Source organism: Alosa alosa, chromosome 5 (genome assembly GCF_017589495.1).
Source record: "Alosa alosa isolate M-15738 ecotype Scorff River chromosome 5, AALO_Geno_1.1, whole genome shotgun sequence".
NCBI classification, from domain to species: domain Eukaryota; kingdom Metazoa; phylum Chordata; class Actinopteri; order Clupeiformes; family Clupeidae; genus Alosa; species Alosa alosa.
Genome location: NC_063193.1, coordinates 20622992 through 20648352, shown reverse-complemented (window position 1 = coordinate 20648352; position 25361 = coordinate 20622992). Strand labels below are relative to the sequence as shown.

The window sequence follows — 25361 nt, the reverse complement described above, 5'->3', positions numbered from 1 at the left end:
TGAATGAGGCGCCGACTGTAAAGGAGGATTAAGGCCGAGATTAGGTTGCTTTATTAAGATATTTCTGATCCTCATTAGACCCCTGTTATATCAGACGCATTGATTCGCGCTTGCTTTCTCGTCCACTTACTTTTCAGAGCGCGGCAGAGAAAAGTAGGGGGAAAGCGAAACGGAGCAGGATTATTATGCATCACAACGAAGAAAGTTCGACAACTCGTCCAAGTTTCTTTTCACACAATAGGTAATCAGTAGAAACAGCTTGGGTCTTTGTTCACCATCAGTTGACCTTCTGTTGCATGCACGTGTGTATTTCCCTCTCAACCACCAGCACCTGCGACTGTGTTTACATTTCTGTGATTGCTCTGTTATCTTTCAAATAGGGAAATCAGTGAGGTGTCGTCTGTAGGTGGGAGGAGACGATGATCTTTTAAGTCAATATTGATTCAACGACTCCTGTGCAAGTTGCTTAAACACTCAACATTCACGTCATTCACAATCAAACTCTTCGACCCCTCAACTACACAACACTAAATTAATACTTTGTGCTGATAAAAAGCTCATCAGCTAATAGAATATGAGAATAAAATCTAATTTCTGTTACATTTATGTCCGAAGAGTCTTAATGCTTTGACAGCTAGTCTATTGTCCTCGGTTGCACTGGGCAATACTGAAGCACCAATATACTGTAGGCTACAGAATGTCAAACGTGTAAGGGCAAGTGGTGGTAGCTCTCACACCTTTCCCCAAACCCTCACTCACTATTATCTGCTCTCTCGCCTCCTCTGTCAACATGCAGCCAGTTGTGGCAGGTGCTCTGTGAATGGGCTAGGCTCAGTGAGACAGTGAAGAGCGATACAGCAAGACAGGCTGAGACAGGTCCTCTGCACTGACGGGTAGAGGTCAGGTTTTTAGGTAGGTTTAGGTTATATGGCGTGGTATAACTATTTATTCACTGCAGTTCACATGTAATTATAAAAAGTGGTCTGTTTGATGAAAACAGATGCCCTGGGGGAAATAAGGCCATCTGCCATATCAATTATCCACACTTTCCAAAGAAAGCAGGTGTTTCAGATGCAAAACATGCAAATCTTGGCTATACAAGACTTGTGTGATCAGGGTTCCTGCACCTTGGTTAAGATTCAAGGACCTTTCAATGACTTTCCAGGCCCAATATCCTCAAATTCAAGGACCTAATGTGTCGATAAATGTCAAGCGCGGGCATGGTTAAATCATGTTACCTCAACAGACCAAGGATACCTTGTCGCAGTTTTCTTTTATTTTTGGTCATGACAGATGGTAGGCCTATTCAATGGTTCATATTTGTATTTTGCATAAAACTGAGCTGAAATAAACTTTTCCTAAACAAGTTAAACTCGTTACCATGAACCTGTTGGTTTATTCATCAATATGTTAAATTAAATATTTGGACAACAAACACTACACGTGGGAAACACGCAGTCATCAGGCTGCCTGTGTAGTTCTAAACAACGTAAATCAGGCATAGGGCCTACGCATAGGATATAGACAGAAATGGTGGCGAAATAATGGAAACATGTCAATAGGTAAGCAGACGGAATTGTATGGATTTTTTTCCTCAAAAAGAATTTTCAGATTCACAAACTTTCAAGGATTTCAAGGACACGTGGGAACCCTGTGTGATATACACTTGGCACACACTCAAATCAAACAGACAAATTGTCATTTTTTAGTCATCACAGTGATCCCTTTTTTGAAACAAATAGGCTATATTTCTTTATGCTTTTGACATGCTAGTGGACATAGACAAAGTCCTTTTAGACAAGTCCCTCCACTCGGCGGCCATATTGCAACGCTTTTTAGGCACTTATCAGGCATCTATTTCAACAGAAATGCGCGTGCGCAAGACTTCACGCCACCAACTCTGGTCCAGCAGCGAGGTCACAACACATGATTGGCTCAATGTATTCACATATCGACGTTTTGCCGCGGAAGGCGTGGGATATGTGTAGACAACTGCCATATTGGCGTTACAAACTAACCCCATGCATTTATATGGAGGATTTTTTGAATGCCGTCTCCTCATTAGAAAGTCTCTGACATAGAGCTTTGAAGCAGGGAGAGGTGTGACCTTGTGGTGTCTCCTACCACACCTGATCACAGGTAGCTCTTATCAAGGTGTGCCATACCCAATGCTGTGAAAAAGTCATGTCTGCTATAATGTTATGACCGATGCATTACGTCATGTCTCCCATAATGTAACGACCGATGCATTAATGTATCAGTCATACTGTGAAATGCTTTTAGGGTGTCCAGTGTACTGATTAAGCAAAGGACTTGCTTTTTAGCCACTGACTAAAGCCATAGAGAAAGGGGTACTGAAAATGTTGTAGCTGCTAAATAAAAATCACTGAAAACTCACTGAAAATCTATTTCATTCATTGAAGAAGAGTATTCATAGTTTGTTGACTGATGCCAGTCCAAATAAATGATATGTAAAATGCACAATTAGTGACAACAAATTTTTAAGAAACAAGTTCCAGTTGGCCAGACAGATGCTGGAGTCGAGTCGGTGGAGTCTTGTTGTACCAGCCCCACCTTGTGGCTATGCTTTTTCATGACCTTGCCTTAGTAGGCCTTATTACTGTGATCATAGTGTTACGGTTAGGATGGATTTAGAAGAGAATTCATGATTTTTAATGTTGTGATTGTAGATGTAGGTTACATTTTGTTTTTAAAGTTATTTATAAAAAAAACACTACATACAACACATAATTTATATTAAAAAGTACTCATTTATTTTTTTAGTTTTTGCCGTTTGATCAACTTGTAGACTGGTTTGTCAGAATATTTTACTTATAGTTGAATGGTAATTCTTGGAACATAAAAACAACATTCACTGCAGTCTAGCTTTAAAAGACCACTCGAGGGATAAAGTTCAGAAAGCAAAACAAAAAGAGCCAACAATGTAAACATGTGTATATTTTCCTTTTGGTTTATTTATCAATCAAACCAATAGTTGTGTTCCACATGAAACCCCCCCGTCAGTAGCATGGAGGAGCATCAGGGATGGGCTGGCAACGTTCCACCACAGCGTTGATCTCTCCGATCCTCACACCGTCGTAGGTACCGGTCACCGTGGTCCAGTGTGTGTTCCCGTCCTCGTACGTCCGGCTCAGGCGGGCCGTGAAGGGGATGTCGGCCGTCATCTTCCTGGCGTCCATCCTCACGGTACATGAGTGGTTGGGCTTGACTTGCACCTGGACCGAGATGGAGTGGCTGATGGACTCTACTGTTGTGGTCCCCTCAGAGAAGGTGACGGTCTGCTCCTTGGTGTAATCCACGTTGCCGGGATTCAGGATGGGAACCTTGCCCTTCATCGTGGAGACGGTGCCGTTGCGGGTCTCGCGGCCAATATCCCAGGTCTTCTCAATGGTGGTGGTCTTCTCGAGGAGAACGGTCTTCTCCACCTCGCGGCACTCATAGTTGGTGACCTTGGCCAGCTGGATAGTCTCAGGGGGATAGTGGAAGAGCTCGACCTCGTCAACGCCGTACTCCACGTGGGTGATGTGCTGGCTGTAGGCCTCGGTGTTGATGGACAGCACCTGGTATTTCTTGTACCAGTACTCATCCCCTTCCCAGGGCAGGAAGAAGGCCTCATGCTCAGGCACTACCTTGCCCAGGCCGTACTTGTTCTTGCCCACGTAGATGCCAGCCTTCGGGCATGTCTTGACCGCGTCTCTGGGCACAGACCCATAGGAGTCTTCGATCCACTCAAGGAACTCAAAGTGGTCTACGTTGACCAAAATGTCGAACTTGATGGCTGTGTACTCCTGGTCTGCATAAGGGTACTGGCAATAGTTGCCTTTGCTGGGCGTGTAGAAGCCAGCCTCGCAGTTGAACTTGCAGACATAGTCGGGGCGGGAGGTGTAGCCGCTGAAGATCCCCACTGCCCCGTTAGGCAGGGTGCCGTTCCAGGGGACCCACTTCAGGTTTGGATTCATGTCAAACATTAAAGACTCAGACAGCGCCCCCTCCTGGGAAGGGTTTGGATGTCTGACTGGGGCATTGGTCTCAAAGGGGGGCACCACGTTACCCTTCTCTGGATTCAAGGTGAATTCTGTCATGAGATAGATAGAAAGTGTGTCTGAATATTAGGATGGGACATAAACACACATACACAAACACACACACACACACACACACACACACACACACACACACACACACACACACACACAAACATGCACACACACACACACACACACACACACACACACACACACACACACACATTTGGTATTTAACACAGGAGTTCTTGAGTGTTTGAGGATAGATACATACAGAGATACAGCAAGGCATGGTAACAAACATGACAATTCCATGGCAAATATAATTACTATCACAAGTCATTAAGAAAAAAAAACAATATTTGTGACCCTTGTATGAATAAATAGTAAATGTGCCCTAGTAAAAAGTAGATCAGAGAAAGAGTAATTGCTTTTCACAAAGAAGGAAAAACATTGTACTTATCAAATGAGCAGATACTGTGTTTTATCTACATGTTTACTTTTAGCGAAGGACACAAGGGCTGTATTGCAGCGCACGTTTTCAAATGACCTCAAACTGCTCTGTGAAATTCTACATCTGTGTAAACGGAACACTTTGTCAACCCTAACGCAAGATCCACACGTGAGAGATGCTTTTCTTCGACTCAACCTAGTGTGTTTACTGAAATTTTACACGCTACATCACAGGGGGACAGATAATTTTGTATTTGTCTTGATTTTATTTTAAGTTATTTCTAAAATCCTTTCTTGATGGCATATGGATATGTTCAGCTAATGTGCCTGTGGTCAAAATGATGGAACATATATCACACAGATTATGAGATCATTTACTCTGTATAGAAGAGAGAATATATATGAAACTGTACTGTAGTTGCATCCATATGTATTCATCTCACCTGTCTCAGCGACGCAAAGCTGCAGGACAGCCCAGAGCACAGGGAGCAGTAGCCTCATCTGTAATACACACACACACACACACACACACACACACACACACACACACACACACACACACACACACACACACACACACATGTACACATGGGCAAAGAGAGAGAGAGATCTTAAACATGTCTTTTGCCAACAGCTTCTCTTTATTTTAGTTGTCAATTAAAATATGACATAATATGACAATATTTACAGTAAAAATGAACATGATAACAATCCTTAAAATAGTCAGTATTTTAATCAACTCTCGTTGTAGGGAGTGAGGCTGGCACTGCATTGTTGCACTTCTAAAATGGTTTGTATTGACCTATTCTGTTTTGTGTAACACACATGATGAGCAATGTTAAAAACAAAAAATGTAGCTTAATAAGCTTCTATGTGTTCGCTCTGAATAAAATTGAGTAAAGTCAATAGTGTGCGGTAGAGATGGGTTGATTTGGAAGCTTCAATGTGTGTTGTACATGGATCAACTGACATTTTTAAACAAATAATAAGTAATATAAAGTTATATCAGTATTACTTATATTCTAGAAAGAACATGAAGAGCATATATGCACAAAGAGCATTTTAAAGGTTTAAAAAACATTTCTCAATGAGAACAGTAAAGCACATAATGCCAAACAGTAATATTCATTACAAAGCATGTCTTCTTATCTTTTCAGTGGTTTTTAATTCTTTTATTATTGTATTTTGGCATTTCAAAGACAAAATATGTGGTAAAATATATAAAAACAATCAACAAACAACTACAATTGGGGGTAATTACAAGGCAAAGACACTACATCTTCTAGTCAAGTGGCCACTTAGCTTATAGTACATTAGCTTTAGAGTTAATGAAATTAAGGAGTTAGTTTTACCTTGTCAGGTTTCACCTCCAGAGCTGGTGCACACTGACAGAAGGGATCTATGAAGCGTTCTTAAATACCCACAATAAACCCCTGACCTTTTGACCTAAAGGTTTGGAAAATCTGTACATACATTTTTATAGCATGAAATATACTTGACCAGTTTTTGCATTATTATTTTAAATATATGGTTTATCTTTTCTGTCAGTAATGATGCCCCATTTGTTGTCTGAATGTTTGATATGCTGAGGTAAACCTTTTTGGTAATAGCCTCTGTTGGTGCACAAAAAAGTTAATTCCAAATATGTGATTTATTTTTTATTTTTTTATATTTATGGAATGACCCGCTTTTCTGTTTCCCCTACATGCATGTTGACGTAATTCGCTCTCAGTAATAAGTCAGTCAGTGTACAGTGGTTACATTTGATTTTCATTCATATCTTCCTGCTACCAACCAGCACTTGGTTATTGGGTGTGTATGGGCATTTCTTTTTTATGTGATAATATCCATGTTCATTATTTATTGAATAAATGTGTGAGTGAGAAATGTTTCTGAACATGGGAGGCATGAAGAATCTCTTCGATGATCTCATCTGCTACCGAACAGGAGGCCAGTGGAAGTATGTTCTTGATTTCCAGTGCCAGGTTCTCCCTAGATGTATATATTCTGTATTCAAACTTGAATCAGAGGCTTTAAACCTTTTTCAATGGTATGAAATGAATGGTAGCGCAGGAATGTGGCACTGGTCATTTGGCCTACAACTGGCTTACTGAGTCAGAGTGATATACTACTGAAGAGAGAGAGAGAGGAAAGAGAGAGAGAGAGTGATTCATGAAATATTCTTTTCATATATTGTGCAACTGGCTGACAGTTTACCTTGACGCTTGACAGTTTAACAGGCTCTGTGTGAAAATGTGAGACTTTTTTGTCATCTTCTTGCTCCTATTATTATTATCATAAGTGTATAGCATACATCCTACAGTAAAGTCACAAAAACAACCACACACCATGACTCTACGTTTTGATGATATTTTATTCAAATAACACATTTTACTTGTCAGTGACATGAATGACATTTATCACCTATGAAACACATTCAGTCAAATCAGTATCCACTCATATCCCGGTGGCCTGTGGTATTTGAGTTCATGTTAGATGGACAGTTATTTCATTGGAGTTTAGAAGCATGGCTGGGCATCAGGCACGGGCTCACAGCGTTCCACTACCGTGCGGACCTCTCCGACCTGGACACCATCGTACATGCCGTTGATGGACGTCCACTGGGTCTCCCCGTTGGCATAGGTGCGGCTCAGGCGAGCCTTGAAGGGGATGTCGGCCTTGATCTTGCGGCCTTCCATGCGCACACGGCATATGTGATTGGACGGCACGGTCAGCTCCACGGCAACCGAGTGGGCGATGGACTCCGTCACTGTGGTGCCCCGGTCGAACGAGTATGTCTTCTCGCCGCCCAGCTCTATCCCGCCCGTGCCAATGAAGGGAATCTTGACGTTGATGCTGCCTGTGATGCCCAGCATGGTGGAGCGGCCGATGTTCCACGTGTTCTCCTTCTCGGTGGTCTTCTCCATGGTCACCGTCTTGGTGATGTCGCGGCACTCGTAGTTGGTGACGCTGGAGATGTGCATGGCCTCAGGTGGGTACTGGAAGAGCTCCACCTCGTTGATGTTGTACTCCACGTGGGAGATATGCTGGCTGTAGGCCTCCCTGTTGATGGTCAGCACCTGGTATCTCTTGTACCAGTACTCGTCCCCTTCCCAGGGCAGGAAGAAGGCCTCATGCTCAGGCACCACCTTGCCCAGGCCGTACTTGTTCTTGCCCACGAAGATCTTAGCCGTGCCACAGGTGCCAACAGAGTGCTTGGGCACACCGCCATAGCTTTCCTCCCTCCACTCCAAGAACTCAAAGTTGTCCACATTGACGAGGAGCTCGAACTCAGGTGCGTGGTACTCGCGGTCAGCATATGGGTAGTTGCAGTAGGGCCCTTTGCTGGGGTTGTAGAAGCCGGCCTCGCAGTTGAACTTGCAAACATAGTCTGTGCGGGAGACGTAGCTGTTGTAGATGCCCACCACTCCGTTGGGCAGGGAGCCGTCAAACTTGACCCAGTTCAGGTTGACGTTGTCCCCAAAAAGGTAGGAGTCAGTCTGGAAGCCCTCCAGCTCAGGTGGGGTGGTAGGACCAGGCTCTACACCATTGTCACGGAGAGGGGGAACTACCTCCTCCAGCAGGGGATTCAGACGAGACTCTAACATGAGCCGACGGATGAAACACATAGAGAAAAGAGAGACCAAATACATACAAGTTAATCATTTTATGTCACATTTACTCAAGCAGGTGGAATGACATGTAGCGCAAATCCATGTCCATGTGATTTCTGAGTCAATTACTATAAAATTAGGTTGATATTCACGTTTGCTTTGGGCAGGGGCTCTTTTGACGATGTCCAGAAGAGAGCGGGCGGGTTTATCAGCGGTCAGAGCATGGAGAGCCCCCAGCTGTAGAAGAGCCACTATCGCCAGCAGAGCGAGCCTCATCTGCCGTAAAAATGGACAAATGCACAGCTAAATACATTGAGCAATCATGAAAACCTCACATCCTCAAAGGATGACAACACCTGCTTTGAAGAAATTTGTTTTTCATTTTCAGAACGAGACAAAGATCATTGACTGTAATGTGCAGAAACAGAAACACAGCTAAATATGTCAAATGATCTCACCTCATATGTACATTTGTATTATACTGTATGATAAACTGGATTGTGACGTGAGAGTTAAGTGTGTGAGGTGTGTGCACTCACCTTGGCAGTGTGTCTGTGGTATGCACTGGTCTCTGTGTTAATCTGCTTTATATACCTACATATCTCTCTCCCTCTCTCTCCCTCTCTCTCTCTGACACACACACCCTCCTCTTCTCTTCCTCTGTACATGATCCCTTCCTTCTCTTCCTCCCTCTTTATTTATCTTGTTCTGTTTCATACATATACACTGAAATACTCCCTCCCTCTCTTTGTATCCATTTCCCTCTCTATCACTTCCATTCTTTGATAGAGCATATACAACTGCCTTAGTTGCCCTTAAAATATGACCACATTGAAACGTCTGGTGTATATTGTGTGTGTGAAGTGTGCATTGTGCCTTGTACATGCATGTTTACAAAATCTGACGGTATAAGCAACATTCACAGATCCCCTATTAAGTTTGGTCAGCAGTCACACAGCCTGGACCACCTGTAAAACTCACTGTACTGAATGGCCCATATGACTGCAGGACGAAGACCACTACATGTGACACCACACAACACCACACTGTGCATCATACCATACATACATTGTTGGTGCCGCTGCCGCCTGAGAAAAATGTCAGCTTTTAGACCTGATAAATGCTAGATAAGATGAGTGATTATTAACATCGGCATGACTGTGAACATTTAATCCGTTTTGAACACTAACACTCCACAGGTTGTATTGCAAAGTTGAATGGTTGTTTGCTTTCCGTGAGAGATATGAGCCATGCTGTGGGTGCAGGGGGGTGTCCGATGGGTGTCCAGTGCGGCACCTTTGAACATATAAAATATCTGAGAAATGGATGTAACCAGGCTTGGAATTTCACCATTCTGGGGGCAAGGCCACTTGGCCTTCAGTTGGGCATATTTGGTGGGGGGCACAAAGGCCACATGTTAGGGCACCAAGGCCAAAGTTAACTATTAGTAGTAGGCTATAAAAATTATCAAAGTTGTATTTAGCCTATTCACTGCAGTAGACCTGCATCACTGTATGAAACATTACAAAAACATGAAATGAAAACATGACATATTACATAGAACTGTAAATCATCTGACTATCTAATATTTACAGATATCTAGGCTATATATAACATTTATTTTATATTTGGCCTGTTATGAAATCATGGATTGAACCATTTAAGCACAGCTCAGCTTTAAGAAACTCAAAAAGCCTAGATGCATGCTTAGCATTTTGTGATCATTAAGGCTACTTTTACAAACTCTTAGTCAGCTGTCTTCTGATTTACCAATATATAGGCGATATTTGTAACATTTATTTTGTATTTGGCCCGTTATGAAATTATGTGGAACAATTTAAACACATTGTAAAACTTAAAGCCCAAATTTGGAGACATCCATGTATGTCGAACTTTACTGCAAATTCAAAACTGGATTACTCTGGAACGGCTAACTGTACAGGGGACTGCTTTACACCTTTGTGTTCGGTAAGGTCTCCTGTTTATTCTGATATATGGGTTGTCATGTGTTAAAAGAAGGGTTCGTAAAGTATTACACCGAGATGAATGGGTATGGAGATCATGGGACGCAACACCTTCAGTAGAATGTATGATTAAATTGAATTATATTATTTACTTTTCTCGCGAACCGTTCAACACAGCAATTATCGGCTAACGTCGTTTAAAAGCTGAGAAAAAGCTCTATCATGTGATACGTGGTGTCTGTGTGATGAATAGGCTACTTCGCGAGTAGTTCAACATGAGAATGGGTGAATTTGGACACACTTTCTTTCTTGCGCTGCCACTTTCTCCACTGCGTAAATGACTAAATTAATTTGCGCTGTGAATGCTAAGATTATTTTGACAGGCCACAGGCTAAATAAAAATCGCTATTAGTAGGACGCAAAGTAGAATATTGAAAGAAGGGGGCACCAAGGCCACCGTGGCCTGTAAACCTCTGATTTTCAAAGGGGCCTCACGGCCAACGCCGTGAAATTCCTACCCTGGATGTAACTGTAGTAATGAGTATGGTGCCCACTGCCCAGAGCATGGTATTCACAAAAGTAATCAGCTTTTTTACATACCAGTATGACACATTTTTGTAGTGGACTGAAGGCCTTTTTTTCCAGTCTGACTGTAAAAGCAGAGCAGAACAACAGCAGAGGGCAGCACTGGACCATACAGAACAGTTGAGGACTGCTCCCAAACCTCCACTCTGTTTAGACCAATGGAACTGCGTGCTGATATTGAAAAATAATTCCCTTAAGGTGAAAGAGTTTGGTTCTATAATGAGATACTGTGCACAATGGCCAAGCTTACATTGACATATTATGGTAAATTACATGTGTTATAGTGAATGTAGTGATGTAATCACTCTCTCATACAGGAAAGTGCAGAAGTGAGAGTATGTAATGGCACGTGTGTGTGTGTGTGTGTGTGTGTGTGTGTGTGTGTGTGTGTGTGTACTGTATGTATGTATGTACAGTATGTACCGTATGTGTGGTGTGCAAGCTGTATAAACTCAGTAAACAGCTAAGCAGGGTGTCAGCACCACCCAGTGGCTAGGCCATTAGAAATGGAGCTATGAAATCCAAGTAGTCATCTGTGGCTGGAAAACTGCCGCTGTACTTTTTTGGCCCAATGTAGATCTGCCATTAGACTTAGGGATGTGATTCTTGACATATGGTGTTAAATATTCAGTTGGGAAAATAAATACTTTTCATCCAGTCATTACACAGTTATTCATTTAGTCTCAAATAGTTTTAGCCATTGAGGAAGACTCCATTGTGTATTTTCCATATGCATAACAGATATATTAGCCCATATAAAAATATTGAAAAGACAAATTGCTGGGATGCACTTTCATCAAATAGCATAGAAAAGCATAGATATTTCTGTGCAACGTTTTACGTATACTACAAAGATTCATTCAAACCTACTTGCTAAACTAAACAGTTGGCTTCTCCTCCGCATCCCTGCTGAGCTTTTACCTCCTGTCTGTGAGGAGAGAAAGAGTTTCTCATGCTTGATTGGCTCGGGCTCCTGGAATAAGGGACATAAGAGTGCCTCTGTGCTGCACGCCTGAATGGATGAATAAAAGATGCCTCTCCTTACCCTCTTACTCTCCCCCTCTCTTTCTATTTCCCTCTCTCTCTCTTTCTCTCTCTCTCTCTCTCTCTGGTGGTTGTGAGAGGGTAGGGTAGCATATCTCCCCTCATGTGTAATAATGGCTAAGGTGTGATCTGTATCTCTCTTTGCACACCTCCCCCTCCCCAGCAGATGTGGCAGGGTGGCAGGGCAGGCTGGAGGTAATGAATCCATTCTTGTCACGGTACCTGAACTAACTCTTACGACAGCAACATGGAACCAGCATTTATTGAGAGCTTTGAAATAGGCACTGCTTTTGGTGGTTCCCATATTATTTGGCTCCATAGTCTAGTCTCACAAAGAGCTTAGTCACAGGTTTTGGGGGCTATCAGGAAAGTAATTAAAACATATCCATATCTAAATCCTTATGAAATCTCTATGAAAGTATGTTATTTTGTCAGTGTTTTGTCAATGCCAAAGATGGGGCTGTTCGAACAGTGGAAGTAGCATACAATACATCATCAGAGTGTGATTTTACATTTTGGGGAAGATGAAAGAATGTTACACAGTGAAACAATCGAAACACATTTTTTTTAAATTTATTGAATGTTTTGATTCCAAAAAGCTCCCAATTTTAATCATACAGCAATATCAAATACAATCCAGACTGAGAAAGTCCATCAGAATTCTTTCATTTAAATTTAAATTTCAATTTAATTTCACTTATAGAGAGAGCCAAAGCATTACACATGTCTCATGGCCCTTTACAGAATGTTAGACAATCAGAGAAAAATAAAGCCCATGAGGAACAGGGGCGAGGAAAAACTCTCTAGAATTGGAGATACATATAGGAAGAAACATCGAGCAGATCCACAACCCAGGGGCCTGACCCATCTGCCTAGGATCAGTTACAGAACAGTAAGGTCTGTATACATGATAAATGCATAAGTTAGTTAGAATAGAACATGGTGTTTAAAGCCATCTGAGGTGTATGTTACAAGAGGTGGGATAGTTACATATCCAGTATGATAATGCATGAATCCTATTTAGTGTCAGAAAGTTCAAATAGTCCAGTGTAGGAAATGGAATTGTCCAGGGGGATTAGGAGTTGTCATAGGGCAAGTAGTGGCTCGCTAGGCTGCACGGGCCAGGAATCCGGGCAGGAGGACAGCAACAGGCGATGATAGGGCAGTCGTAGGGATGGGTAGGGTACCTTTAAGACATTGTAAACTTGATTTTGTCTCAAGCCATTTTTTCCTTGCATAGCATAATATTTATTTTACTGCATTACATGAGAATGAATATATAATGTGAAGTCTTCAATGTCAAGTCAAGCATGAGAGTGTAGCTCACAGTCAGTTCACACTAAATCAAATTGTCAATTCAAGATTTTCTCAATGGAAGCAAGAGGTGGATTCCCAACTTAAACCTTAATTTGTTTTATGAACCCTTCGGAACGCCAGCCACGTGCACTACATTCCAGAGATGGGCAGCAGTGAAAAGTAGCTCTCTTTTCGTTCTTTTTTTTCTTTACAATCAATAAATTTTGTCTGGAGTTCAGATTCGACCCAGACTGTGTTATGACGCACGGCTGCTACTGATACAAGGAGTTATTAAGGAGCTCAGTGAAGTGCTCCCAACCTTTGACGTCAGAGAGGCTAATACAAAGCAAACTCTATATGTTTTATAAACATTGGGGTTTGGGGACGGCTCGGCCGATGAGCATGGACGCGAGCCAGTGTCCACAATCCTCAAGAATGCGAGACTGTCCCACCACAACAGAGCTGACGCAGAACCACTTTGCCACAGGAAGTGAGACCAACTCCCCCTCACTCTAACGTGGGTACTTTACCTGGCTGTCCACCTGGGGCAAGATGGAGTGGGAGGCACGGCCCACCAGAGGTCTTTTCAATCTCTGTGGTCACACGGAGAATGAAATGCTCAAACAGATGCTCAGACAGAAATGACACAAAATTCAAAATCCATAATCTGTATTTGTATGTAACAGTGATATAGCTGCTATTCATCTTCAGCCGGGTTTTGAGAGCAAAAACAGATAGACATATCTGGAATATTTTACATTGCTGAGTTTTCAGTCAAGTATGACCTTGTTCTTCATTTCTCTGTTGTCGGATGGAACACAGCCAACCAGACTTTTTGTGGAGGTCCTGTCGTGCAGTTCTGGCAGATAGAAAAGTGAAATTCATAACTAAAATTATTATTAAAAAATATTATTAAACGTTATTATTAAAATTATTATTAAAAAATATTGTTAATGATTTGTTAACTTGTGTATTGAATGAGTTAAGTGATCCTGAATTAAAGGCTTTAATGTGTGTGCTAACCTAAAGAACACTTGAACTGTTATCTTATGTCAAAGGCCACACTGTATACATGCTCATGACTGTAGCATCACAGAGTACACAGCTATATATCCTTCAGTGTATTCAGTAATATGAATTTATATGCACTGAAGCCAATGAGAATTCAAGAAATACACTTCTCTAAAAAACTATCTCACACTGACATCTTTAAAAGATACTTTAGTACATTATTTAACAATTTCCTTCAGTCCTCTGAGCTAATACGTTGGTCCTGAAAATGTCCAGGGAGGATTACAAAAGTCCTGGAGCAGGAGAAAAAAATGGCTCAACTTTTTTCTGCTTCTTCTCTTATAAATATTTCAGACTTTTTCCATACAATATCAGCAGAATCTCAGCTTCTCTTAACATATCAATTTTTAATAATTGATGCAATAGAATATGTTTTACACATCCAACCTCTCTGGGTGCTCCTCACTCAGTGGAGACTAGAGTGCATCTGGTACACAGTAATTTAGCTGAGAGCCCCTACTAGCAGGCACGCTTTGGGATTTGCAGTGTGTGTTTATTGTGCTTTTGTGTTTGCATGGTAGCAAGATTATACAATACATCTGTTCATGGAAGTTGGAATGGTTGTATACAATGAATCTGTCACCTTGGTGTTGTTTCAAATGAATGCACTGTCCGTTTTCGTAGATGTCAAATGTATCATCGACCCCCACCCCCCCAAAAAGTCTGTGCAACACAGTAAAATCTACAGAAACATCACCCAAGGAGATGTTTTGGAACAATTCTACTCAAAACTAGGCTTGAAAAAAGCAGAAAACATTTGCTGTAGAGAGGCTGCAGGTGCCACCGCACTGCACACAGAACCCCTGGGTGTCCCTTTCCCCATCAGTACTATGAAGCTTCTGCTGACCTCAGCATGGTCATGAAATCCTTTCTTTTGCCTTCCCCTTCTTCATTCCCTCCAGGACACACAATCAACATCATCCTATATTCCAATTCACTTGCTCTAAGTGAACTGTGCTTGTATTAACAATGAAATTTAAGTTAATTAAGCACTGATATGGATAACTATAGCAGCACTGGTGTATGATCATTTATTAAATGTATTTACTGTCAACATGCTGGAAAGAAGAAATTTGCCTTGTCATGTCACGTCCAAAATGCAGTATATTATACTATGTGATCACTATGGGGTATTTGCAAAAAGCTAGTTTTCTTTCTTCAGGTGTAGAGACCTACATGCTATGTAACTGCATTCCGTCATATTAACTGAACTCATTCATGCGCACACGTTGGTTCGTGCGCCACAACTAAGATAGCTTGTTGACTTTAGCGGAAACGGCCGGTGCGCATCAGACCGTAGAGGGGAAAAAAAGAAAAGAAGAAAAAAATATAGCACTGTCGGACCGAATCCAAATCCAAATGTACTGAAATTATCCTTCGGTTTTGTTTGGATATATTATTTCTTATTGTCTTATGTTAATAGTGAAAGGATAGCCAGTGTTTGAACATTTTGAGACAGTGAAGAGGACTTTTTTTACTTGAGGGTGAATGGATCTCACACTATTCTCTAAACCTGGATATAAATTAACGTTTTCCCTTTTCGATTATTTGAAGGAAAACGTATGATGTTTCATTTTTGTTTCCTGTGGTCGATTTTGATCAAAAAGGATAATGCGGGAGACAATTATTGAAATATTTCAGTGGATTTAGGCGGACTTTCGGGGGAATGTTGTCCCCCATCTTTTCTATAGGTGTGAAGAGGACGTAAAAGAAAATGAAGTGCCACTCATAGTTACATTGAAAGCTACTGCACAGAATAAATAAGTGCTAGAGGTATCAGGGCACAGTCTACTGTAAGTCCGCTGCGCACTCAGATGCCGTGCGCTAAACTTAGTGTGGATGTAGATGAGGCATGGAACGATTCCATTGGTCTGAAGGTAAGATTCTAAACATGCCAGTACACAATTTGGTATGGAGGGCGTTTTCAAAAATGGTAGAAGTGTCAAAGTAATTAGTATGTGTATGTGTGTTTTAGAAAGCTTGTGAAGAAAGAGCCAATGCAGCATGCTTATGAAGAGTAAAGGTGTTAAGGAAAAGTGCATCATTTTAATGACAACAGTTTAAGTGTCTGTCCTGAAATAAAGCGTAAAGCGAGTCATAACTGGAAAAATAGCGTGTAGTTGCTAAATATGTTTTAAAAATTGTTCGGTCGATTCTTAATGCTTCGAAATCACTAATGTGACGCTTTAATTTGTTTCCTCAATTTACACGTTTCCTCGAATCTGTACATCCTGAGACCAATCCCAAACGCAATACTATTCCCTTGTTCTTTGCTTGTGCAAGCAACGTTCCTATAATATTACGTTGTTCAATGGGGAACTGTTTGCTGCTAGCTGGAATAAAGCATCTTATAGTTCCTGTCCACTATGGTTCATTAGCTTCAGCCATACAGGTGTGCTAATGTGAAGGTGTAAGAAGGCTCCCAGTGTTACTTGACGGAAACTACAAGTGAGCCATTGAGGGTGTGTTCCTTCGTTTTGGATGACTGAGCAATTTCTCACCAGTGAAAGCTCAAAAGAGTCCTTTAAAAGCTGCTTTAAGTATGGTGTGTCAACATTTAAGGCTAATGTTCCTCATGGATTTGTCACTTTACTTTCTCACTTATAAACACCCCTCCTCTCTCTCTGTCCATCTGTAAACTGGATAATTTAACTGCAACCAGACATCATGGATCAGGCACCTAACTGCTCCAAGAATAAGAGAAAGCTCTCTCTCTCTCAGTATGTGTGTGTGTGTGTGTGTGTGTGTGTGTGGTGGTGGTGGTGGGGGGGGTGTGTGTTTGTGTGTGTGTGTGTGTGTGTGTGTGTGTGTGTGTGTGTTAGGATCAGAAAATGAGAGAACCGTGGAGATAAAAAGTATGATACAAAATACGAGGCCAGAATCAATTGTCAAAGAAAGTGACAAGATTTGAAGCTCCATTTCCAACATTTCTACAGAGGTAGTGTTTCTAGTTTTAGCCACGTCCCATTCACACTGTGAATTCCTCTCATATGAAGGGATTCATGGGATACATAGATATAGGTGGCGGCAGAAGAACCAATGATTTTCTGTAAACAGTTTTTCTCTTATGTGAAGTGGGAAAATTAACATTTTGTATATTGATAGTGATTGGTCAAGTAAAGTATAGGTGTAGTGGAATGTATGTTGTCAGCCATTTTTTGGTTTTAATTAAGCCGTGTAACTAACCCAGGTTAAGTTATGGTGTGGAGGGCAGGGAGAGATGATAACCTTAAACTTACACCAAAACCTCTCCCCTCGGCAGGTTGTTAATGGAGAAGATTTCGAATGACAGCCGGAACAGTCGTTATCATAGGTGGACTTTTAGCTGGATTTATCCTGCTGACCATCGTTAGTACACTATGTTACTGTAGGCTACAGGTATGTGTTCTTCACTACTGTTTACCATTCACCAAAAACAGTGACAGCATGTGTGTCTGTGTATGTTTTTGGTTGTTATTCTTTGCTTTCATACAGTGCAGTTGAATCTGTTCATTTGTGTGTCAGCATTTATGAACTCATCATGAATGACACTACCACATTTTTCTTTTTTCCTTAACACATATGTTCTTTCTCTCTCTCTCTCTCTCTTTCACACACACACACACTCACACACACACACACACACACACACACACACACACACACACACACACACACACACACACACAGTATTATTGCTGTAAGAGAGAGGACTCTGTGGTGGAGGAGGAGGACTCGTCATCAGAGGAGGAGGAGGAGGTGGAGGAAGAGCCGGAAGAGGAGGAAACAGACTTGTCCCTGTCCCCTGAGCCTCCGTCGCCGCCGGACTACTTCACACGCTCCTACACGCCGCCTCCCTCCGGGCCGCCCTCCCCACCCTACAGCAGCAAGCCCATCCTCACGCTGGGGGGGTACGAGGCCAACGGACCCTCGTGCCTGCCCTGTGGCTACCCATTCCGGGGCGTCCGCAGGCCCCCAGGATACGCCCTGTGCCCGTCCTGCTCGGGCCTCTTGCCCAACCACATGCACAGACACGAGGGCCTCCGCAACGGCGGGGGCAGGGTGAGCTACCAGCAGCCGCAGCCTGACTTCGACGTGCAGTCGGAGCGCGACAGCTTCCGGAAGATGAACCTGATCCGCTGGGTCACCATGCATGAGGTAGTGGCCCACCGCAGTTTCAGTACTGATGTCTAGAGCTGCCCTGGCAGTATGGCGGTATTGCTAGGCGATCCCTTCCATACAGGCCTAATGTTATTCTGCTGGCAAAAAGCAGGTCTCAATCCATCAATTTAACTAAATTCATTTCTTTTATTTGTGTCTTATTGTAAGTTTTTTTTTCACTACTGATCTTTCAGGGCACTATATCATAGGACATGGACACTGTAGTGTGCAAGGGGCCAATCAGTGATGATGAGATGAACAATAGCCAGGCACAGCAGGTGTTAGCCTATCACACCTCATGTCTTTTCTCCCTACACAATTACTCATGTCACATTTGCTCTGAAGACCATTGATTAAGCTGTCACCTGCATTTTAAAGTAGGCTGCCCATAACGCAAACTTAACAGCAACTCCAGGGGCTTTAATTTAATTGATGGGCAACATAGCACTCAAATTCTGCTGCACATGACTTAAAGCTACAGTTAGCTAGTTTTGCTATTTGTTTTGCTTCATTTTGTTATTTCATAACATCAGCAAGATCCTAAGTGTAAACGTGGGTGGGCCAGTGCAATAGGGGGATGCTTCTGCACACAGACATCAGCATTAGCAACTATAGGTCATATAGGTATACTCCCTATTTTGTTTGCTGATGAGCAAAGCCCATTTGTGGTGTTTGTTGCTCTTGCACGCAAATGTGGTACCCAGGTGTAATAACACCTTCATGCTAGCAACAGTAAATTGAAAAACGTTATCTTTACTAAGGCATTTTGATGCGTCTTAACACGAGAGAGTTGAGTTGAGTGGAGTGAGACAGGCCTGATTGCTGAGTAATGCCCATATGAGCAGGGGATGAATTGTTGAACTCGGAATGATGAGTGGTCTTTGAGAGACAGTGAATGAGTGACAGAGAAAATCTGTGAAACAGCCAAAATATAACAGCCATATCTTGGATAGAAGTTTCCAAAACAATTTTATTATAGGTCACAGAATAACATTGGGCTTTGTTGTTCAATTCAAATGACATATGCTGTATTTCATATTTCAACTAAGTTGAAAAATAATGGGATTATCTTTGGTGAGTAAAGGATATTTTCAGATTAAAAGAATCAAACATATAGCTATTTATTTATGATTGTTTCATCTATTTATATATTGCATCTTATTTATATTCCCTCCATTCATTTATTACATGCCTGTATAAGATTTCTGAGTTTTTATTTTTTAATAGCCACATCATTCGGATTTACACTCAAATAATAATAAACCTTTAGGAGCTGGTGCCACTGATGTTTTGACAAAAATACTTCCCTCTTTTTACATCTTTCATTTTCCACCCTACCTCCCCTTTCCCTGTTAGACATGAATAAATAATGTGAGTGATGATGGACTAAATCCATGACTATGTAGTAATTAACATATTGACAAACAGCTACATATGGCATCACTATTTTGTTGTTAATCTCAGTTTAGTCAGCACATTTGACATTCTATCAGATGATATGAGTTGTTGTCAAAATATTAGACAAAAATATATTGTCACTCTTTTTCATATCCCTTTATTGTCGAATGTTTTGTCAGAGATATTTCAGAGAGCAGAAACAAATTTTTGCCAAGCTAAAAATGCAACAGTATTTGTGAATACAAAAAATCAATGATGTTAAACTTTTGAATGAGGCAAAAGCATTGAAATATATACATTTAAGTATAGTATGTATGTATAATATTGGTGATCATATTTGAGAGGATACACACACTCTGTCATTTCTCCTCTGTCACCTCGGTAATGTATGGTATGTGTTAAAAGTGAATGTGATTTTGAATACAAATATCACAACTGTACAATGAGTGTGTGAGTGAGTGCATTTTCAGCATGTACATGTTCAAGTGTCAGGAGTCTTCCAAAGGCATGGAAGGTTCTGCAATAGTATTCTACCGGCTGTGTATTGAAAGTGCTGTGGTTAGAGAAAACTTCATGTCCAGTTTAACCATGGAAAACATACAATAAACACGGTACGATGCACATTAACAGTATATCAAAGAGGAGTACAACAACAAAGTAAGGAGGCAATGTAGAACTGGGAAGGGAAAACAGTGTACATTTAACCAATGATAGCATTTACTGACACTCAAATCATGCAATGTTACATTTAAATAATTTAATAAGTCCTTCCATGAAAATAAGCACATATTTGACTAATGGTAGCTTTGAATATACATGTTTCAAAATACTAGATTCTCTAGAACTTTCCCAAACCTCTCTCTCCCTTTCTTACTAGAATACTAGAACTTTCCCAAAAATAATTAAAGGCTACTTTTTAATGGGGAACTGGTTTAAATATCTCTCAGAGTGCTCTTTAACTTATTCAGTGAAAGTAGCCCATCCTTCACTTGTGTAACCACACAGCATCACTTCAATGCTGGTTCTCCTTAAATACAGTACTGAATCTTCAATAGCAGTGGAAATGCAAAACACACTCAAAACAAACAAACAAAAAAATGATATTCTTGTAGCTTGACAGCCGGATATTTCCTATTGCTAATGAACAGAAGAGTTCACGTGACTTTCATTCAGGTAAATGAAGGATAAAAACGATATGACAGTTACCAATTTTACTGATCAACACCTGTTGTGAACCATTTATTTGGGTGTCCTATATTTTCTGTAGAATGCATTCTATGGCAGAAAGTTATACTGGGGGGGGGGTGTACCTCCTGGAGGTCTGGAACAGTGGGGTCAGAGTTCATCTATGGCTCCTATCTCTGAAAACAGACAATAATGAGTGTTTCGCCGCCAACCGAAGCAACGCGAGCCAGGACCACCGCTGTCCATGCTGGGCCTCCCAGGCCTGGGCAGACGCGACTAGGAGGAGCGGAGGGTCCGGCAGGAGTGGCAGCAGGCTTTGCTATAGTACCAGTGGCTGCACAGGTTCACCTTCAGTGCCAGCGAGCAGTTTGTGGTGGGACGGTCATTGCAGTTCTCATCTGGAGAAGGTGAAGAGATGATACATTTCACCATCAATAAACTACCAACAGTTATTAAAGAAATATTCAACAAAACTTTAACAAATTATAAATCTCAAGTTCAGCTGAAATAGAACACCCAAATAATTAATTTTCAGACAGAAGATTCTTAAAGCGATCTAGTGCAAGAGCTGCAAGGGTTGGTGCAGCTTTCATGTGGAAAAGGTAGTGGTGATATATATTCAGTTCAATTGAAACAAAACAAAAACACATAAATAACTAATAACTTAAACTTAAACATACAGTACATATTTAAAGTGTCCTATGCACGATTAAGAGTAGCAGTAAGACCAGACCTGGAGGTTCTGTTGGGCAGGGCTGAAGGGCACAGGTCTGCTTGGCGACAGGCTTGGTCAGTGGGTCACATCCTCTGACCAGCTCCCGTCCCTGGTAGCACTTCACATCCCGCATGCGCACTCCTATCCCACAGGTCTTAGTGCACTGGTTGTGTAACATCGGGGAAACGCACACAAGGAAGTGTTTCTCATGAAAATTATCAAAATATTGATCACAAATTCGGTGTAATTAAGATAATTAATGTCTGGGTGTAGAATGATTCAGTGATTCAATGACAGATTGATTCAATTCTGCAGTCAGACACTGACAGAGCAATTCTGAAATGGTACTTTTCACCACTGCTGTTCTTGACTATGAGGCTTCCAACACTAACCTGAAGACTGAGCCAAAACAAAGAACCGTAACTGCCAATGAAAGTTACTCCCACAAGTCTTCTATGAGTTTCATGATTAATCACTACTAAAGTAGTGGTAACAATTTATTTGAAAGGTTATCTATTTCATCACCAACAAACTACCAGCAGTTATTAAAAAAGATTCAACAAACCTTTTGTCATTTGTCATCTGTCATCAGTTGATCTAACTATTAGCTGTCTGTCAGATTATATTAACTATCAGACTATCATACCCTAATTTGACCATAAGTTAGAACCATTTTGTGATCCTTACAGAAAAAAGATGGCTTATTGATAACACATGATGACCCATCAAGGTGAAGTTTGATCAAATCAACCGATTAGTCCCAATTAATCAATTAGGGTGTTCCAGTAGAGTCTCATGAGCTAGCTCACCCCGGACCACGGTGTGGTGTACCACTTGAAGCAGGGCCTCTCGAAGCAGGTGCTCTCGTGCTCAGGGCGATCGCCAGGGTCGCAAGACTCATCGTCATGGGTCTGGAACTTGCCCCCGGTGATGGCCGCACACTGGACTATCCTCTGCTTGGTGCCACGGCCACATGTGGTGTTGCACTGCGCCAGAGAAAGTAGCTTTTGATTAATCACTCTGTTGCACCTCTATTTCAGCAGCATGTGTAAACACATGAACACGGAAAATATTGGTGAATTTTTAATCTAGATTAAATAAATAATAAGAATAACCAATAATAACTAACTAATAATATTTTAATCTAACTAATATAACTAATACAAATAATAAAATAACATCAATTAAAGTATTGGAAGAAAATGTGAAAACTGAGACAATAGATGCATACAATGCATAGATACATAATATCAGCCAAACTGAGGAAAGAGCTGTTAACGAAATACTCAAAAAGTTATTCTGGCATTAAGTATAACATTATCAAAATATTGCCTCACCCTCTCCCAATCTTGAGCCAGCCAGTGTGGTGGGCAGTCCTTATCCCCGCAGGGGTGAATGGCCAGGGGCTTGTTCTCTGAGGAGCACTGGGTCTCGGGAACCACTCGACCCTCTGGGGTCTTGCAGTACACATGACGGACCATTTTCCCTTGCCCACATGACCCAGAGCACTGAAAGGGAAAACAGCAAACAGCAGCTGAAGAATTCTAACTTCCAGCACAGTGAAGGCAGTGCCACTAAATTCAACTGAGCTTGGTGCTTTCCAAGTACTTGCACAGCTCAACCAATTCTGCCTGTGGTTTAACCTCAAGGCTTTCAAATAAAAAAAACAGAACTGTCTACAATCACATGTGTATAACTTTGAGTGCTGTTTCATGGGTTTATCCCAGTAATCCATCATATCTCACCGGCCCCCACTCAGAGACCGTCCACTGTCTCTCACACGGAGGCCCTGTACAGTTCTTGGCAGGTGGTGGACGGGTGGATTCGTCACATGGCCTGGTTTCGTCTGAGCACCTGACGTCACGTGAGACCAGGGCCCTGCTTCCACACTTAGCGGGACACTGCAGTGAGCAAACAAACCAGTCAGATCACTCTCGAACAATTAACTATCACGAAGTTTCAGTTGTTCATAACAAGAGAACGTGTAGTCTGTACCACTGCACGTTCTTAGGTCCTCATTATCCAATTAAAGGCACCCTTAACAAGGCTTGCTCTCGTGATCCACCTCTGGTTGAGAAGCGCAATAATAAACAAAGTATGAACATAATATAATGAAATTAACATGATATAATATAGAGGGAAAAAAGATCTCAGAATTTCTGTAGCATAGCAGCTCTTTTGCGTTTCAATTTTGGAGGGGGCAGGTTGCTAGGTCGGTAGTCGCCTACAGAGGGCCAGACAATGGCAGAAGTGCCGTTCCATGAGGTTATGTGCCATCAAAATTATTTTGGAAACGTTATGTTAAAATAAAAAAACTGTTAAAGGGGAATATGAAGGGTTTTTTTTAGCTTAATTTAATTTACCTTAACTTAACAACTTTGGAGTCATTGGAATGGTTATATGGCTTTTTTTTCAGGGTTGAATGGTGACCGTTTCGCTTCCCTCTAGCGCCTGTGAGCGGAAAAAAACAGCCTTGCAACTTTGGACTGGCGAGCTGTCAGCCTCAGTCAGAAAGTCTCGCGGTTTCACGATGTAACAAATTGCTTTACGGCACTACACACATATACGCCAGGCACTGGCTAGAACAAGGCAACGATGGAGTTTCTCAGACATTTGTCATAGCAGAGCCGGGGAAAAGAAGCAGAAAGCAAGTAAACTGTTGTCGGAAGAACAAAAAAAGAGGAAATGGCAGACTGACCAAGCGAAGAGTGTCGTAAAATATATACTATATAGGGGGAGCTCTGTAGAGACAACTGCGAGCAAAAGGCGAGAAAACAGCGAAGAAATGGCCAAAACTGCATAGTGTCCCTTTAAGTGCCTTTTAAACAAACACACAAACAATTAATTTTGCCACACTCAGTTATATCTCACACACACACACACACACACACACACACACCTCGGACCACTCGGCCACCTCCCACTGCGGGCCGCACGTCGGACTCTTGCAGGGCCGGCGCTCCGGGGGGCGCTCCAGGTCTGCCAGCGTGCAGAGGTCATTGTAGACGGAGCTGTCCAGGCCCGGCGACAGCATCTTCCAGCAACGCACCAGCCGGAACTGGAAGCCCTCGCCGCAGGTGCGCGAGCACTCACTCCAGCTGCTGGCCTCCCACCTGCAGGGGGCGACAGGGAGACGGGGTGAGCAGGGCGCAGCAGCCGCCACCGACAATAGCCACAATTAGAGGTACAGTGCTGCGTTTCAGGTGAAAGGGTTTGTTGACAGGCTGTTGGTATTGGCTCAACAGCAAATCAAATCACACCCCTCCCTTTCTTAGTACGGTGTCTTGTGTAATACCGCTGGATTTTCTTGTAAAAATTGATTTTTTTGCATATTTTGCTAGTATAGAGTCTAAGGAACAAGATTTTTTTTGTCTTCAAATTTTCACAATCCATTTTCACACATAGATGACATCATCATTTATATAATGCATAATTAAGACTGGGACTACTATCACTTGGGGGTCAAATGTGAGAAAAAACACTGGTAAAGAGGGTATTTTGCTTAATTTTTGGGTGCTGATTCTGAATATCATATTTAATTAGCTGATTTTTTAGTTGTAAACCTGGCCTCCAAAGGCAACATAGAACGGGTGAATAGACCCTGCATCGCTCCGAGCTTAAACCTGTTCCCACCAGTCAAAATTCATCCAGCCCATCAGCACTGGCTGCTCCACAGCCTATCGGGAGGGAGCCATGCCTCGGTAACCCTGCAGTTGGAGAGTTGAGGGTAGCCATAGTCCACACCAGGACTAGTGCTTAGCATCACAGTGACCAAGATGGTGTTAACTTTAGCCTTGACCAACTGTCCCAGGCTCATTTGGAGGGCATACCAGATTAAAGAGAGCAAATG

General features: G+C 41.9%; 4 protein-coding genes across 4 annotated transcripts in view; 1 reads left to right on the top strand and 3 right to left on the bottom strand.

The window, feature by feature from the left end:
• Positions 1 to 2957: 2957 nt before the first annotated feature.
• Positions 2958 to 5871, bottom strand: LOC125294954 (natterin-3-like). Its single transcript, XM_048244041.1, has 3 exons — positions 5852 to 5871; positions 4943 to 5000; positions 2958 to 4096 (listed from the first exon to the last, which is right to left on the bottom strand). Exons 2-3 carry the CDS (start codon positions 4998 to 5000, stop codon positions 3021 to 3023), a joined length of 1134 nt encoding a protein of 377 aa, XP_048099998.1. The 5' UTR covers positions 5852 to 5871; the 3' UTR covers positions 2958 to 3020.
• Positions 5872 to 6855: 984 nt separating this feature from the next.
• Positions 6856 to 8659, bottom strand: LOC125294963 (natterin-3-like). Its single transcript, XM_048244048.1, has 3 exons — positions 8653 to 8659; positions 8266 to 8389; positions 6856 to 8100 (listed from the first exon to the last, which is right to left on the bottom strand). Exons 2-3 carry the CDS (start codon positions 8387 to 8389, stop codon positions 7019 to 7021), a joined length of 1206 nt encoding a protein of 401 aa, XP_048100005.1. The 5' UTR covers positions 8653 to 8659; the 3' UTR covers positions 6856 to 7018.
• Positions 8660 to 17499: 8840 nt separating this feature from the next.
• LOC125294621 (protein FAM163B) lies at positions 17500 to 19699 on the top strand. Its single transcript, XM_048243503.1, has 2 exons — positions 17500 to 17511; positions 17803 to 19699. Exons 1-2 carry the CDS (start codon positions 17500 to 17502, stop codon positions 18244 to 18246), a joined length of 456 nt encoding a protein of 151 aa, XP_048099460.1. The 3' UTR covers positions 18247 to 19699.
• Positions 19700 to 19748: 49 nt separating this feature from the next.
• adamtsl2 (ADAMTS-like 2) overlaps positions 19749 to 25361 on the bottom strand; it is an 18608-nt gene continuing 12995 nt past the window's right edge. The window contains exons 14-19 of the mRNA XM_048244500.1: positions 24411 to 24624; positions 23257 to 23412; positions 22849 to 23019; positions 22321 to 22497; positions 21530 to 21674; positions 19749 to 21194 (exon numbers count right to left, since the gene is read on the bottom strand). Of these exons, the coding sequence (XP_048100457.1) occupies positions 21073 to 21194; positions 21530 to 21674; positions 22321 to 22497; positions 22849 to 23019; positions 23257 to 23412; positions 24411 to 24624 (985 nt within the window). The 3' untranslated portion in view covers positions 19749 to 21072. The remainder of the gene's footprint in view (positions 21195 to 21529; positions 21675 to 22320; positions 22498 to 22848; positions 23020 to 23256; positions 23413 to 24410; positions 24625 to 25361) is intronic.

Excerpts from the sequence above, each read along its gene's own strand:
- LOC125294954 (XM_048244041.1), bottom strand. The coding sequence starts at position 5,000 with ATGAGGCTACTGCTCCCTGTGCTCTGGGCTGTCCTGCAGCTTTGCGTC. Across the intron at positions 4,097-4,942 it reads GCTTTGCGTCGCTGAGACAG|AATTCACCTTGAATCCAGAG; the intron begins GTGAGATGAATA and ends ATCTCATGACAG.
- LOC125294963 (XM_048244048.1), bottom strand. The coding sequence starts at position 8,389 with ATGAGGCTCGCTCTGCTGGCGATAGTGGCTCTTCTACAGCTGGGGGCT. Across the intron at positions 8,101-8,265 it reads AGCCCCTGCCCAAAGCAAAC|AGTCTCGTCTGAATCCCCTG; the intron begins GTGAATATCAAC and ends GGCTCATGTTAG.